Source organism: Phyllostomus hastatus, unplaced genomic scaffold, assembly GCF_019186645.2.
Source record: "Phyllostomus hastatus isolate PE091 unplaced genomic scaffold, TTU_PhHast_1.1 phas_contig_948, whole genome shotgun sequence".
Lineage (NCBI taxonomy): Eukaryota > Metazoa > Chordata > Mammalia > Chiroptera > Phyllostomidae > Phyllostomus > Phyllostomus hastatus.
In genome coordinates this window covers 8,031,342-8,047,218 of record NW_025333993.1, presented here as the reverse complement: position 1 = coordinate 8,047,218, position 15,877 = coordinate 8,031,342, and the positions used below count along the sequence as shown (strand labels likewise).

Sequence of the window (15,877 nt, the reverse complement as noted above, 5' to 3'; positions counted from 1 at the left end):
GTTCAGAAGGGTTCCGGGCCAAGAACCCGGGGTCAATCCCGGCGGCTTCGGGCAGGGCCAGGCTAGAGGTTCGCTTCAGAACTTTTGCAAACTTAACGATGCCCGCAGTCGACCCCGGGCATGCTAATTCCTACCGGGGTGTTACAGGGGGGCGGGGAGGGGGGAGGGGAGCCCTGACAGTTCTCCCCGTGAGTATATTCCGCCGGCCCCAAGGTAGGAAAGTATTTTATTTCCCCACGCTCCATGGAAAGGAGGCGGAATGGTTTGGGTGCTTGGGCCGGCGGTGGCGACAGAAGCCCGGGGAGCAGCCAGCCTGGTCCCTGCCGCGCTATCACTTTCCTACTTTGTTTCAAAGCTACAGACCCCCGCGAGGGAGGTCCCCGCCGGCCCTCCGTGGAAGTCTTTGGGGCCACCCTGAGTTCTGCAGTCCTCCCCGAGGGGAGCCCCCGGGAGCCGAGGCGGGTCCCCTAAAGGGTCGCCACGGCAACGCAGCATCCCCAGTCTCTGGAGCGCCCCGGGGATGGGCTAGGGGCCGGACCCGGCTGCCTGGCCGCCGGCCTCCGGGATCGCCCCGGCCTCCTCCGCCCGTCCTCCCGACACCCGCTCCGGGCCGAGTACCTTGAAAGCGATGGGCAGAGTCTTGTTGCAGCGCCAGTGCGTGGGCAGCACGGAGCAGAGGAAGTTGGGGCTGTCGGTGCGCACTAGCTCGCCGGGGTGGTCGGCCAGCACCTCCACCATGCTGCGGTCCCCGCTCCTCAGCTTGCCGGCCAAGGCGGCGCCCGCGTCCGGGGCGCCCAGCGGCAGCGCCTCGCTCATCTTGCCCGGGCTCAGCGCGGTGGAAGGCGGCGTGAAGCGGCGGCTCGTGCTGGCATCTATGGGGATACGCATCACAACAAGCCGGTTGAGTTAGGACCCTGTGAACAGCTCCTGCCAGAGGGCGACAGGGGCGCGGATCTTCAACAAGCAGCTCCCGGGAGACCAACATACAAGTTCAGGGGCCTTTATTGCTGCGGGGGGGGGGGGGGTTGGGGGGGGGGGCTGACTTAAGTTACTAGCTGTCCAGGAAGGAGACAGTTCTAGTCACACCGATGGGCCTCAGACCCCCGCAGGGTACCCCCGCGTCCAACCGCTTAGTGCTTTAACAAGTGGGCGACCAGGATCCAAAGCCAAGTGCCGAGGGAGACAGACTATCTTCTTCTGAGTCTTGCTTTGAGAGTTTAAGTTCAGTCTTTGGCTGCTACACAAGTTCCCGGAGGCAAAATTCCCATACACTTCCTAAAGTATTTATGCGGAGAGAAAAAGGACCAGCAAATACATAATTTGGAAGTTCCAGTAGTCAATCGCCTGTCAGTTTTTTCCAGGTGAGTTTGTCTAAAGTCCCAGCACAACAAAAAATACAGGTTTGTCTTCCACATCCATGGCCACTTTGATTAGGCAAAGCTGGCTCCAGTCCTCAAAAGCAAGAACTGCGACTTCCAAAGGTCCTGCCACTAATGTATGTGCATATACATACACATATAAATATATATATACATATGCTCTACTTCATAAAATATTTACAATACAATCTGTAGAGAATTTAAACACAACAGAAATCCATTAATGTTCGCTGCAGATTTTTTTTTTTTTTTAAGTCGCCTTGGAAATCAGCTTCAGTAGTTGGAGAAGGGCTAGGCTAGAAATACTTGTCATGGTCTCTCAATAAGTTCTGGCAAAATGCTCAGTTCAAAACATTCAGCTTTTCAAAGAAAAGCTAATCTTAAAAAAAAAAAAAGAGTCCACGTTGATGACACTCAGGATACAGCTCTCCACATCTGAGAACTCGGGTTTGGGAATGCCGGTTAAGTCTGTGGCCGATCCTGCGGTTTGGTGGCCGCTGCACAGCAGCCGAGTCACACGCACGCAGACACGCACTCTCCCGAGGCCGGGCCACCGTCTACACGGACTCCGTGAGTCAGCTCAGACTCGGGCAGCGGCGAGATGATCTTCCTCCGACGTCGCCCCAGCGCCGGCTGGTTAACTACCGAGACGAGCCAATGCCCACGATCCCCGAGTAACCGCAGCAGGTGGAGCGGCCCTTCCGAGGAGGCGCCGCAGCGCAGATCTAAACAGACGCGGCCTCTCGAGTTACCCACGCAAACACTCCCACGCACACGGCCACGCACAGGCAACTTCGCGGCTCGCCTCGAAACACAGCGCGCGCTCTCCTGCAGTTGTCAGAGGAAACAACCGGGGAAAAGTTCACAGCCAGGAAAGAAGCTGAACCATCCAGCCAAGAAACCAGTTCATTCAAAAGTAAGAAAGAAAGGGGGAAAAAAAAAAATCGAAGCTCCAACGCAGGTCAAGGAGAAGCAGCAAAGGTTGACTTCCTTCTAGCGTACCCAGGAGCCCCGGGAAGAGGTGCCTGCCGGCGCAGGGCCGGGCAGCGTGGTGCCGAGGCTGGGTCCGGCCGCGGGGCGCCCGTCCCGCCTGCGCCCGCTGGCTCTATGAATGAGAGTGCCTGGAAATGAACGTGCTTTTACTGTAAGCCCGGCCCGTGGAATTCCATTCCCTCAGCTCGTTTGCATAGGGCGGCCGCTGGGCCAATCACAAGCCTTTCCGGTATCAACTAGGGCGCGGCTCGCCGCCGCGGGCTCCTGATTTGGCCCGCACGCCCCCCAGGCCCCCCCGCCGCCGCGCGCTACTGTACGCAGCCGGGGTGGAGAGTCAGCGGCCGCCGCGGCCCTCCCGCGCGCCCGGCGCACCCGCATCCGAGCACACACGCACAGGCTCGCGCGCTCCCCGAGGCCCCGCCCCGCTGCAGACCGCGGCCCTGCGGCTTTTCACCTACGCTGGGTTGCGCGGCCGGGGTCCCTGGGGTTGCAGTGCGCAGCGGCGCCACGGGTGGCCGCGGTCCAGGCACCAAGGAGGTGGATGGAAGAGGAGGAGGCCGGCCGGCCGGCGGGCCGGGAGGACTCGGGCGGGGAGCTGCACCCGGAGTGGCCCAGCCCGGAGACCAGCAAGAGGGAGACGCCCGCGCACCCTCGAGATAAAGCGGTCACCGCGAAGCTCCGGGGACCCGAGCCCCCAGGCAGCTCCAGCCCCTGTGCGGGTGCCCACGGCCAAGCCTCCGCTTCCCCGGCCTGGGCGCGATTCTACCTCGATGGGACCGGAGGGCCGAGGGCCCGGCCGGAGAGTTGCTGCGCGCGGCCCCAAGGCCCGGTTGGCAGCGGCGGAGTGGCGCTGATTCATTTAATGAGGCCAGACGGTTCTCGGTCTCCACAACATGGTTTTTGTGTTTTTAGTTTTCTCTCTTGGCTTGTTTTCTGTAATTGGTGTTTTCGCCGTGTCTGGGCCGCGGCTTAATTACGCAGCGCGCCTCGCTCCGGCTCTGTGCTCAGCGGCCAGCAAAGGGGTGTCCCAGTCAGAAAAGACCCCAAAGAACTTGCTACTGGAAAGTTGAAAGCATCCGCTGGGCCCTCTTCCGGCCCTCGGAGCGGCGGGGCGATAGCTCCTGCTGGGCCCGGGTGGCCCGAGCCCCGCGTGGCCCGAGCCCCGCACCCACCTACCGCACCCCGGAAACAGCCTGGCTCCTCTCCCCGCCCCTGAGCGCGGCCCCGGTGCCGAACCCACCCCGGCTGTGCGCACGGGCGGGAACTTCCCGTTGTGCCCGGAGCCGCAGGCATTTGCTCGTAGCCTAGGGGACCCGCCCCGGAGCCTTGTCCCCGGCACCGAGGGTCCCTCCCCCCTCCGCGGGGGTCCCTCACCTCCTGGTAGGGCGCTCACTCGGAGCCCGTCCCCACCTGCCCCACGGAACCCTCAACTTCAACTTCAGCTCCCTGAAGAAGGGGTCTCTCACCCAGCCCCCGCGGGCCCCTCCCTGCACCCGCTTTTACCCCCTCCTCCCACGCCCCGCGGACGCGCGGCTTGGGGGGTGCTGCTGCCTCCCCGCACTCTCCTCGGCTCTGCCGCTGGGGCCAGCCTGACCGGGGCGGGGTCCGTGGCGGGCGCCCAGGCTGCTTCTCTCGCCCAGGACCAGCAAGGCCAGGCGCACTGCGCGGAGCCGGCAGAGGACAGCGCCAGGGGCCTCGTGTGGACGCCAGGGGGCAGCAGCCGCCCTCGCTCGCAGCCCCGGACACCCGGAGGCCGCCGTGCGCCCGGGAACGCCCCCGACGGCGCCGGGCTCTGCCGGCCCTCCTCGCGGCCTTTGGGTCGATCGTGTAAGAACTTCAGTTTGGGGAGAATCGGCAGGAAACGGGCAAGAGAGCTAGGCTGAGCGGTGGCGTCCCATCCCCGCGGCTTCGGTCGCGGAGCTGGTGGCGCAGGAGTCCTCGGGCAGGGGTCCCTGCTGTCCCCACTGGCCCTTGTCGGGATCTTTTACCGAAACCCCTTTGCAGGCCGAGGCGGTCGGCCACTCTCAGGCGGTCTGTGCTTCGCGCGTCCCGACAACCTCCCGCCTGCCGCGCTTCTCCCCAGGTGGGCCTGTCCCCTCGCTCCTCCCCGGGAAACCGGCGACACTCCGGGAACGGGCAGCACCTCGCTGCACTTTGTTTGTTTTCCTGGGTCTGGGGTCTCAGAAAACTCCCTTGTATTTTTCTTTAAAAATGATTTTGACAACGCCCCTTAAGAAAGATAAAGACCCCCAAATGCCCGCTCTCCACGTGGGCCGAGTGGTTCCCAATACTGCATGGTCACCAAACCCCGCCGCCGGCTCAGGAGCGACTTAGTGGCGAGTAAAACGACCTATTGTCTGGGCCCGTGTGCATTTCCCTCGGAGCCCACCAAGCTCCAGGGGCATCCCCAGGGACCCCCGCGGGCGCTGGGTGAAGCTCAGGAGTGCGGGGGAGGCAAAAAGGGGCTCCGATAAGGGGGAGAGAGCGGACCGGGATAACCCGCGCCTTGGAAAGGTCAGAGAGGGCTCCTCCGGGGCTCAGGCGGTTTGAAATCCTAAACCCCGCGAGGGGCTGCAGGTCGGGCTCTCCGCAGCAGCCTCCGCGCCGGCGTCAGGTTCCCTTCCTGAGAAGGAGGGGGGGCTCAGCGATAGACGCTCCAAGTGTTGCCTTTCAAGGGCGCTCCTTAGCTAAGAGTCTCAACCAATAAATACACCCCAAAATCCCAACGCCGAGGAGGACGATAATAGCAAGGAAGAGCCTTTGCTGATTTGTTCCAAACCCCGCCGGGCACTCGGGGTTCCCGGGACGCGCGCAGGCTGCCGCTGCGCCGCGCGCACCTGGAAGCCGGAAACAAACGTCCTTCCCGAGGAACGAAAACGAATGGAAAGCAGTCAGCCCTGGACTCCATGTAGGGGCGCCGGGAACCCCTGAGCGTGAAGGGCTTTTCACGGAGCTTGTGAAATTCAGTGACATCGAGTAGGAAATGAAGACATCCTTTCCACCCAGAGCGCGCACTTCGGCGGCAGTACGGAAGGTCCCTCCTCTGCCTCCCCAAGGGGGAAGGGAAAGGAGGCATCGCGGCGTTCGCTCCTAGTGTTCCCCGGGGGGTAGTCCTGACGTTCGCTTCTGCCATCGTACAAAACGCAAGCACCAAGCAGCGGTGTGTTGGGCAGATGCGCCAGGACGGATTCTTCCCTGTTTGCTCCACAGGGGAAGTTTCAGGAAGGCTCCTAACAGGCGTGGACTGTAAGTTCTCAGAGCGAATTTTCAACGTAGTGTTTGGGTGGTTGAAAGGAAAATAATTTCGCTGGAACACAGTCACCGGTCTTCGACGTTTTTTTCTTCCACGACTTTAGGTAAATGGGTAACTCTAGGTGGTCTCAGAAAAATATCTAAATAGTTTACATTTTTTTCCTTTTCAAAACCCTCTCCGAAACAAAATATGGGTAACGCTGGGATTTGTGTTTGCACCCGTCTCTTAAAATCAAAACCCCTCCGTGAGCAAGATATTTCTGAAATGACGTTTCTAAAAATTGACTGTTTCTAAAAGAGCTCTTTCTGTTTCCAGTACCATTGACATGGAACTAGAAACCAGAGGCCGCACCTGGTCCCCGAGCCCCTGTCCTGCAGTGGGTGCCGTGTCACGGGGAAGAGACCCTCAGAGGAAGAGCGCCTCGCGCCCCTGTGTGCAGGGGGGGACCCGCCACACGCACCATCCAGGTCTCAACACTGGGATTTAGTGAGACATTTTGTTTTCTCCCTCTGAAGCGGCTTTGAGGTGGTTTCCCTTTTGAAATCTAATTCCTCGGATCCCCCCCCCCTGCGTCGCCCTCGCTGTCCGTGACGGTTTCCACGAGGTGCCACGGTCCGTGTGCGTGTCACGTCACGCGCCTGACTCGGGCGTGCAGCTCACAAGAGGCGGGGCTGAGAAAATGTCAGAACTAGCCTTCTGCCAACGTGGGGATGCTTCGTAAACATTTTACCCTCGTAAAGAGAAGGCACTGCCACTTCCATCGCAGAGGTAATAAACTGGGTTGTGACATGCAGAAGCCAAGCTCTCGTGTTTTTTTTTTTTCCCCCCCCAGAGTCATCGAATCCCTGCAGGTTGTCCCCGTGGTAAGGGCCGCAGCACTGAGGCTGTCATTTAGGGATTCATTGGAATGTTTTATATGGTTGGACAATTACAATACAGAAAACAGCTTTTAAGTATTTTTGAATCAGCAAAAAAAATGTGCCTTAATTATTTGGTTAGTTTATATCCTATGTTATTTATAGGATACACAGAACAAATCACATGTATGCATATATACGAATGTGCACATTTTAGAGAAGTATAATTGGGGATCTAACATACCGTGAACATCTCTAGATGGATTCATCCCGTGGACACATTCTGAAAGAACAGAAAGGAAAAAAAAAATAAAAATGACCGAATGGCTGTGCTGACAGCAAACACCAAGTTGATCGATGGTGGATTTCATTCTAATCGCAGTAAATGCAAATATAAAACCTAAATTCCCCCTCTAATTTTTTTTGTTAGCTTATTTCCTCTCCCATTTTTTCAGGACTGGAGATTTTTTTATAGCACGTTGTCCATCTTTGGCATACAAATTGCTTAAAACAGTAAATCAACAAATGAAAGTGAACTGTTACAGATGCACATGATTTCATGTGCCTTCAGCCAGTGTCTCCCACTGCTGCCTGCTGCTGGCCCTTTATCACTCCGAGGATCACCTGTGATTTATTTCAGGAACATGACACACACATATTTGGAGGGTGCAGGGATGACTCAGAAGGCAAGGTGAAATTGTGCAAAGACATTTACAAATCTGTGATAGGGCAGAGGCTAAATCATCGACTCGCAGCAATAGGGCATGTTAGAAATCTTCCTTCTCTGCCTGCTTTTCCTTTCCCTTTGTTCGGCGGGCCGATCAGTTGTATGGAAATCTCTCGTTCTTGAAAGAACAGATGATATCAATTATCACTGAAAATAACTCTCATATGATAACTTCCACATATGAATCACTTACTATATACTGCCGCATGTACAGTTATAGCGAAATCCATTAAGCAAAGCCAAGGGAAGCTATTTCTCTTTCCCTTGAATATCTACATGCCATGTTCTGAATCTGAAATGACGCCATCAGCTCTGCGTGGTGATAATGGCCAGCCCTCGCGGTGACAAACCTGGAGGAAGCACCGTTTCTCAAAGCCTCAGAATCTGAGCATGTCAGACACTGCGGATTCAAAGCTTTCAACCCCACTGCATAATGTGCGTGTGATACTGCTTTTAAAAACCTTTAAAATGAAGAAAGGAGGTAATTATTTCAGATTTCCAGACGCTGTTTAAATAGGCAGGAGAACAAGATTGGCAGCTCCCTCGTCTTACATTTTTGCCAAAGCTAAAAAAGCAACTAAAATAATAAGGGGTTCTGAGAAGGACTGCCCTGTGCTGAAAGATGAAAGGAATCAAACACGGATATTGTCAGAGGAGCAGCCTGGAAAAAACTAAGATTGTGGTTGACATGTACCTAAAATGACTCCATAAAGATTTTTTTTTAAAATCAGGACAGGGAAAGAAGCATTCGCACTAATTATGAATAGTAAGGCAAAAAAATAACAAATGCCCCGGCAGGTAGTAAGTTCAGTTCAACAGGCGGGTTCGGGGCCGGGATCCACACCAGTAAGACAGGCCAGGCAGCTGAATGTACGGTGAAGACACCCAGCCCCACCAGCCGTCCCGGGGATCTTTGCGTCGAGACCCCGAGAAACCTTCCCATGTCCAAGGGTGAGACACAGCAGGAGCCGAGTGACAGAGGGGTGTTTTCACCACGCACCTCATATTTCAATGATTCTGAGAGAAAAGCCAAGATTTTTTTTTTAAACCTAGAGAAGGGGAAAGTGAGTGGATTTTGAAAGGTGGTACACGGTCTGCTGACAGTTCTCTCAGCCCTGTGTCAGGGGTGTTGAATCCACAGCTCAGGTCGGTGGGAGGCAGAGAGGGAGGGGCCAGGGGAGAGGACAGGTGTCCCTGGGTGGGGCAGCCTCTGCGGGGACTGGAAGTGGTTTGCCCATGGAGCTGTGCGAGGGGCTGGGACCTGAGCTGGGAGAGAGGGGAGGCCTGAGCGGCGGCGGCGGCGGCTCGTCCTGCAGCTCCCTCTCCCCCTCCCCGTCCGTCCTTCCCGCTGCCCGTCTCTCCCTGGGCGCTGCTGCGGGCCAGGCAGCTGCAAACACGCTTCTGCCTGCCTGGCCCGATCCGGGCCTCGCAGCGACTCCGTGTCACGGAGAGGGAGCCTCACACTTGGAGAATTCGGAGACTCGACGAGGTCGCTGCACTCTTCATCTCTGTGCGCGCGCACACACACACACACACACACACGCGTGTCCACACGTGGGGGCGCACGCACGGGGAGCTATGTTTCTTTTCGCCCACAGCTGTGTATTTTTACGGGTGTCCTTTGTCCAGGTCGGAAAAGTTAAGCTCTGATCTCCTCGTCCACGTTTACCCCCCTCCCCCCCTCGGTCTCCGTCAGAAAACATCCCTGGACGTCCTCGCCGTGCAAAGCCCAGCGCACCAGGGGCCGGGTCCCAGAGTTCTCTGCGGCGAGCCGTGGAGTTTGGAGAGCCGGTCCAGGCCTGTGTGGCCGAGAGGCTTTTGGATTCATAGCCAATCTGTGAAATGGGTTTCTATTCTTTCCTGCCCCCACTCTCCCCAAAGGGCATCTGGAGGGCAGTCCCAGATACCGAAGTGTTTGACTATCCTCCCAGCAACACTCCTCTGGGGCTTCCTGCGAGCCCGGCAGGGTGCTAGGCTCACAGCTGTGGACCCGCGGTGGGAGGGGACGCAGGAGGAGGAGGGGCGGGCCCCGCCCGGTGGGCCCAGGAGAGACCCCCTCCCTGGTCCGGGCGAGGCTCCATTGCAATCCTGGGGGTGGGGCAGGCTCTGGCCAGGTGGCTGCAGGTTGAAGGGAGGCCAGGGCGAGCTGCCCGGGGCTGAGGTATCGGCCTGAGAAACTCCTGAACTTGGGGAACAGGTCCGCACGTCAGCTCTGAAAGAGTCGGAACGTGGGTTCGGGGCGGGCTGGGGAGGGGCGGTGCGCACGTGACCCAGCACAGGCAGACGGGAGCACGGACAGGTCACACGTCAACCTGAGGGCAACGGCTCTGCCAGAGCCGTGACATCTGGGAAACGGGACTCACAAACGTCTTAGGAAAAGAAACCTGTCGCAGGTGGGTGGGCGGAGGGGAGGGGAGACAGCTGCTGCAGGGGTCAGACGAGCATCGGGAGTGTCTGTTAAGGTGGGCACATGGAGAGGGGAGAGGGGGAGGGGATGGCCGGAGGCCAGGACCCACCTGCGGCCCAGGTGCCATCCACAGCAGGTAGGGCTGGATGAGGAGGGGTGGAGGGGACGCCGGGTTCGGCTGGGATGTGCAGAGCGGAACTGCAGGTGCAGACGGGACAGCCAGGCGTGCCGTGCAGGGGTGCGGAGTTGCTGAGGGTCCTCACGCGCCTGCCCAAGCTGCAGGCCGTCTAGGGAACATGCCCGCGGGCAGAGGACGACCGACAGAGTCTCGGGTCATCCACACAAGGGGTGGTCAGAGGGAGAGGGAACGACCGAGAAGATGAGAAAACAGGGCCTCAAACACCGAGGAAGATGAGGGCTGTGAGAGGAAAGGCGTGTCTCCGAGGCCAAGGCGGTGAGGACGAGGACTGCCAAGGCTGCATGCCCTCTGCCCGCGGGAGAGCCGTGGGGACCTGCGGCAGGGGGCAGTTGGCGGCGCAGAGGACGGGAAGGTGAGTGGGCCCGGGGACCAAGAGGTAGGCAGGTGCCTGGCGGAGGCCAGGACAGGGGCCGCCGGGGCAGGGGTGACTAGCGAGGGCGCGTCAGAGGGGAGGCACGTGAGGAAACGGACACGTGAGCACTGGCGCCGTGCGTCTAACTGACCCTCACACCCACCGGCCCGCGTCTCAGGGCAGCGTGCTGCCCCCACTGACATCCGCCCAGGTTTCCGTCGTGGATCCGGGACTCATCTGCGGCCTCGCCCCGTCTGTTGCTAAGCCCTCCCTGTGGGGTCTCTGTGTCACAGTCCATCCCCCCTTCCCACCCCTGTCGTCATCACCAGGTTCCAGCCCTCTCAGTGCCTCACCCGGCCTCCCGCGGAGGGGTTCCCAGTCACTCCCTACAGGCCTTTCGGGCTCGCCTTCCACCCCGCGGGCGGCAGAGTCGGCCCCGTCTGATTCTCTCTGTGCGTCCTGAATTCGGGCCGAGCTCTTTAGCACCGTCCTGCGGGATGGAGGGTGTGACCCTCCCTGTCCCCATCTCCGCGGGGGTGGGAACCCCGGCCTCAGGTGCGTGCCTTCCCCGCCGCTTATCACTCTGGGGAGGTGCTGCCTGTGTGCCGATGACCACGCCTGTTTCCCTGGTCCGGTGTCGGCAGGCCACGCAGCTAAACCGTGAGTCCCAGCGGCGATAAAGCTGATGTTTTGCTCCCTGACTGCCCGACTCCTGGGTCTAGCTCAGACACTCACCCCCGGGCCCTGTGCCACCACACACACGCCACACTGGAACACCTCGCCCACAAGGCTGCCTCGCTCCTCCCCGAGCCCCCAGCCGGCACTGCACGCGCAGCGGGTGTTTCCGGAGCCCTGGAGACCTCGTCCAGGGCGGGTTCTGATGCAGTGGGTTTGGGGTGGAGCCCGAGATGCCACACTTCCCACGGGCTCACGGTGATGCCGTGCTGGAGGTTCAAGGACCAAGGGCGGCCGCCCGGTGCCCGACTCAGCAAAAATCGTTCCTGACACACGCTACACGGTTCTGTCCGAGAGGTTCTCATGAACAACATTGGCAAGTGGCTACCTCTGATTGGACTGTTTAAACTAAACGTTTGTGCCCCCCCCCCACATTAAAGCCCTAACCCCCTGAGTGACGAGTGAGAAGGTGGGAGCTTTTGGGGAGCATTCGATCGAGAGGAGATAGTGAGGGTGGGGTACTCACGATGGGATTAGCGCCCTGGTAACAAGAGACACGAGAGATTTCCTTTTCTTTCTCACTCTCTCTGCCCCGAGGATACACAGCGAGCAGGCAGCCGCGTGCGCACACGCCGGGAAGAAGGTCTTAGGTGGCACCTGACCGCGCTGGCATCCTGACCGGGAGGAAATGAGGTTCTGTTTCTGAAGCCCCTTGGTCTACAGCATTTTTTAAAAGATATATATTTTTAAAGATTTTATTATTTATTTTTAGAGAGGGAAGGGAGGGAGATAGACACACAGAGAGAGAAACATCAATGTGCGGTTGCTGGGGGTCATGGCCTGCAACCCAGGCATGTGCCCTGACTGGGAATCGAACCTGCGACACAGCATTTTTTTTTATAGCAGCCCGGTGCGTCCTGACTCAGACCTCACATTTACACGCAACGTTCCACTTAACCCTGTCGCACAGACAGCCCGTAATTATTCCTTCGCCGCACAGACAGAGAAACCGAGATTCTGTCACCAGCCCGGTCCAACCCGTGCCTGTTCGTCTGTGGCGTGTGCAGCCGTCACCAGCGAGCATGAGCACCTCCCAAAACGGCTCCCATCCTCACGCTGTCACCCGCCAGGTGTCCTCCCCGGACCCTGGCACGTGAACCCCGGGGCCACTCTTCCCTGTCCCAGGGCAGCGCTGCCCCCTGGACACAGGATGCGAGCCCTGAGCGCTCCTGTTCAAGTTTCTGGTGGCCGCTTGGAAAACATAAAGAGAAATGAGTGAAATGAATGGTAATCCTCTATTTTCCTCCCTGTAACTCAGTATAGCCACACATTTCCATCTCAGCATGTAATCCATATAAAATTATTGAGATATCTTACATTCTTTTTTTCTTTCTGGGAAGTCTCCAAAGTCCTGCGTGTATCTGACATTTACTGCACATCTCCCTTCCACGTGGTCACCTCCCAAGTCCTCGACGGTCACCTGTGGCCGGGGCTACGGTGTGGGACAGCACAGCTCTGGAGGGACCGCTGGAAGCACAGTCCGCCCCCGCAGCAATTTCGCTGCTGTCCTGCCGTGCGCCAGCCCTGCATTCACCTGCCGCTAGTCAAGGTCACTAAGCAATACGTATTTCCCGACTCATATTCTTCCGCTGAGCTGCGCTGAGCCGAGCTCGGGGTTCTTGTTGCCGCAGAGCGGGCTGGACTCAGAGGCGGAAGGACACGAGCGCACAGCGACCACAACTGAACTAACCACTGCCCCAGCCGCGGGCGCGCCGCGGGCCGACCCGTGATTGCGCTGTCCTTCCCACTGGCGGGTTACCAGCCCCGCTGGCTCGGCCCGGGCAACAGTGCACGGGTCTCCTTGAGCTCCGAAAGCGTGTCTCGCTCCTCGCCTTTCCAGCGAAGCGAGTTTTCTGTGAAACCCGTAGAAACATGCAGATGAGGATAAAAGGTTCCTTTTTAATAGCCATGATTTCAAAACAGAGTTGCCATGTGGTTAAAGGATACTCACATTCTTAAATAGCCATTCCTACGAATAGGTGTATTTTGAAAGACAACATAGAGATGTTTCAAAAACCCACTCGATGTGTCCATTTGCCAGCAGCCTGCCAGCTCAAACACAGTGATGGTCCAGTTCGGCGGGGCAGCTCCTGGTCTGCGTGACGGCGCGGACCCCAAGTTCTCAGAAGAAATAACAAAGTAGAGAACGAAGAACAAACGCTTTGTTGTTCTGTTCTATAATTTGCATAAAATTGACATTAGAGACAAACCAATGGTGATTCATAAATGTTACCTGTATTTTATTACCGTAAGTACTTAAAAGTATTAATGCTCAGCCTTTCACTCATGGTTTCTTCCATGTCAACCCCATAGTGAGGTGTCACTATGTACCGTGTTATAAAATAATAGTTAAAAAAATATGGATGTACAACATAGTGTAATCACTTTGTTCTCAGAATAAGGAGCTATAAGACTCTCCATTGTTACTGTTAAACTCTTAGTGCCTCAAATTGGTGCCTTCTTTTATCGCAGAAACAAAGAGTTTTCCCACTTGTGATCCCATACAAACTGCAAAGACGTTTCCCACCCACACAGTGGAACTCCTCAGAAAGGGAATGTAAAAGCTCGAGAGGAGTCTTGGGTTCAAATCACCCACCTGTCTTGGACTTGGAAAATCTACCTAGCAACCGAGGGCAAGATGTCTGGTTCGCCTGTGTAGGAATTCCCGAAATGCCCACACTGATCAGTAATCAGCCGTCGCGTTTGGCCCGAGTGCTCGCCAGGCCTGCAGACGAGACGAATGCGTTCGTAGGAACCCCGCTCTCTTCAAATGTGGGAACCAGGATTTTATATGAAAGAGTGGGCTAGGGCCGCCACTGCCCTGCTTTCTGGGGAGGGCCTGGAACTATCACACTCCACAAGAGCTTTAGAATTTCTTGTTGTAGTGTGACACAAAAAATAACTAAAAACGTCAGCAACAATGGAAGTGATCATTCCATATAATTACACACTTACATTCTTTAAGTGTCATAAAAATCCCAAGATCTGCACTGTAGCGGTTACATGTTTTCAGATTATATTAATAATGTAATGTCATTGATATTTTAGTAATAATCACACTTTTATAAATAATGTACCATGCAAGGAGGTGGGGTGTTAAACATTTTTGTGGAGACTTCTTTTGAAACATCATTGTTTATTTCCCCGTCAAGCCGTGGTCGCGTGAGATTTGAACGTTGTGAAATGATTGATTTGGACTTGCTGAGACAAATGCTATAATTTAAATCTACTTTCCAAAACACAAAGCAAATTTTGCTATCTTGTTTGAGTGAATAAATGGTGCCAGGTCTAGAGTTCACATCTTCTTGAAAAGTGGGGAGGAAAAATGAAAATGCTGTTTAACAAAACGAAACAAAACACCTAAAAATTAACATGATCTCTTCGCTAGTCCCCAGCTGATACTGCATGCACAGTGAAGACCATGTGTGGGCAGTGTCCAGCTATCATATTATTAACAATGATTAATTAAACACACCAACGGAACTGGAAGGCTCACTGTTAAGTATTTATGCAGAGGAGGGTTTGTTTGTTTTTTTCCTGTTCTTTCCTATTCTTTTCTTTTTTTTTTTTTTAAATGGCAAGAGCCCAGGAACAGAGGGCTGCCCACTTGCAATGACGAGTGAGCCCCGGATAAAAGTGGTCCAGGTCTCGTTGAACCACTGGCCAGGCGGGCCCCGCCGCTCAGCGACGCTGAAGCACGTCTGTTTCTGCAGCCAGTCTGGTTGCTACAACAATGCAAGCGCCCATGGAGACACGTGTCTTGAAGATAAATTCAAGGCATCCTTGAGAAATACAGCGCTCCAGGCTCCGCTGGGAGGATGGGCATGCAGCAAATATTTACATAAACATGGATTTTTAAAAATAGTGTTACTTATTTATTATTATTTTTTAAAGATTTTATTTATTCATTTTTAGAGAGGGAAGGGAGAGAGAAAGAGAGAGAGAGAAACATCAATGTGCGGTTGCTGGGGGCTGTGGCCTGCAACCCAGGCATGTGCCCTGACTGGGAATCGAACCTGCGACGCTTTAGTTCGCAGCCCACGCTCAATCCACTGAGCTACGCCAGCCAGGGCTCATAAACATGGATTTAAAATAATTTTTCACAAGCATTCATTTGAAGAAGTTCTGTAATTGTCCAGTGCTTGATTTAGGGAGCCTCTCATTTTTTTAGAGGAAAACACCCCACATCGAGACTATTTCCTTCCCGCCAAAATTGTATAGAACGATTTCTCTAGTCGGGAGCTCTCTTCTGCCCAGTGGAGTGGACGGCCGAGGGGGAAAGGAGGCATTTTAACGAAGATGCCAGTGGGGTGGGGGGGTCCGCTTTTGGTCCACAGCCCTGGTTGGGCGGCCGCCCCAGGGCTGGCTGACCTTGAGCCCAGCCCGGCACCCTGGGCCAACCCTCCCCCCGGACTGACCCGCGTGTCTGGAGGTCATTACCGAACACTGGCAGGGTGGACGCTGGCGCGCAGCGAAGTGCGAGATGTAGATTTCTTCCCCCTCGCTAACCAAGCTCACAAGAAAACTCATTTCTTTGCTTTTCGCCTCGGGCGTTATATAGGCTGGCGATTTCCATTTCGTTACTGAAATGATTTCCCCCCTTCCCTCCCCAGTTGGAGGGGAAATGGATTAAGACCTCAGGGTAACCCCTTGGGTGCTGGGGATGAGAAGAGAGGAAAGTTACGAGGAAGTTTTATTTTCCCTTTTGCACAGAGTACGTGTGCATTTTTTTCAGATCACGGTTGCTAAAGGCTGGATAAGTCACAGCCTCTCTGAACGGTGTTCCTGCAGCGAGAATGGGATACCGCCTTAAGGCACAGCAGCAAGAGAAAAACTTCTGCGATGAGAGCATTGTTCGCTGTCCTGTCTGTCATCTGCACATTCAAAAGTGTCCTAGGGTTCATCTGAGTAAAGTCGGACACAGTCAGATGCACACTGGGAAGAGATTCCAGCAGCAACTACGCAGCTTCCCCAC

General features: G+C 56.0%; 1 protein-coding gene across 5 annotated transcripts in view; it reads right to left on the bottom strand.

Annotated features, from left to right (window-relative positions):
• Nucleotides 1-15,877, bottom strand: part of RUNX1 (RUNX family transcription factor 1) — a 207,809-nt gene that overhangs the window by 85,322 nt on the left and 106,610 nt on the right. For 4 of the 5 annotated variants that reach the window (XM_045852458.1, XM_045852463.1, XM_045852460.1 and 1 more), the window contains exons 3-4: nt 6,727-6,765; nt 619-872 (exon numbers count right to left, since the gene is read on the bottom strand). In XM_045852458.1, the coding sequence (XP_045708414.1) occupies nt 619-872; nt 6,727-6,765 (293 nt within the window). The remainder of the gene's footprint in view (nt 1-618; nt 873-6,726; nt 6,766-15,877) is intronic. The other variant, XM_045852461.1, reaches the window with a different exon arrangement.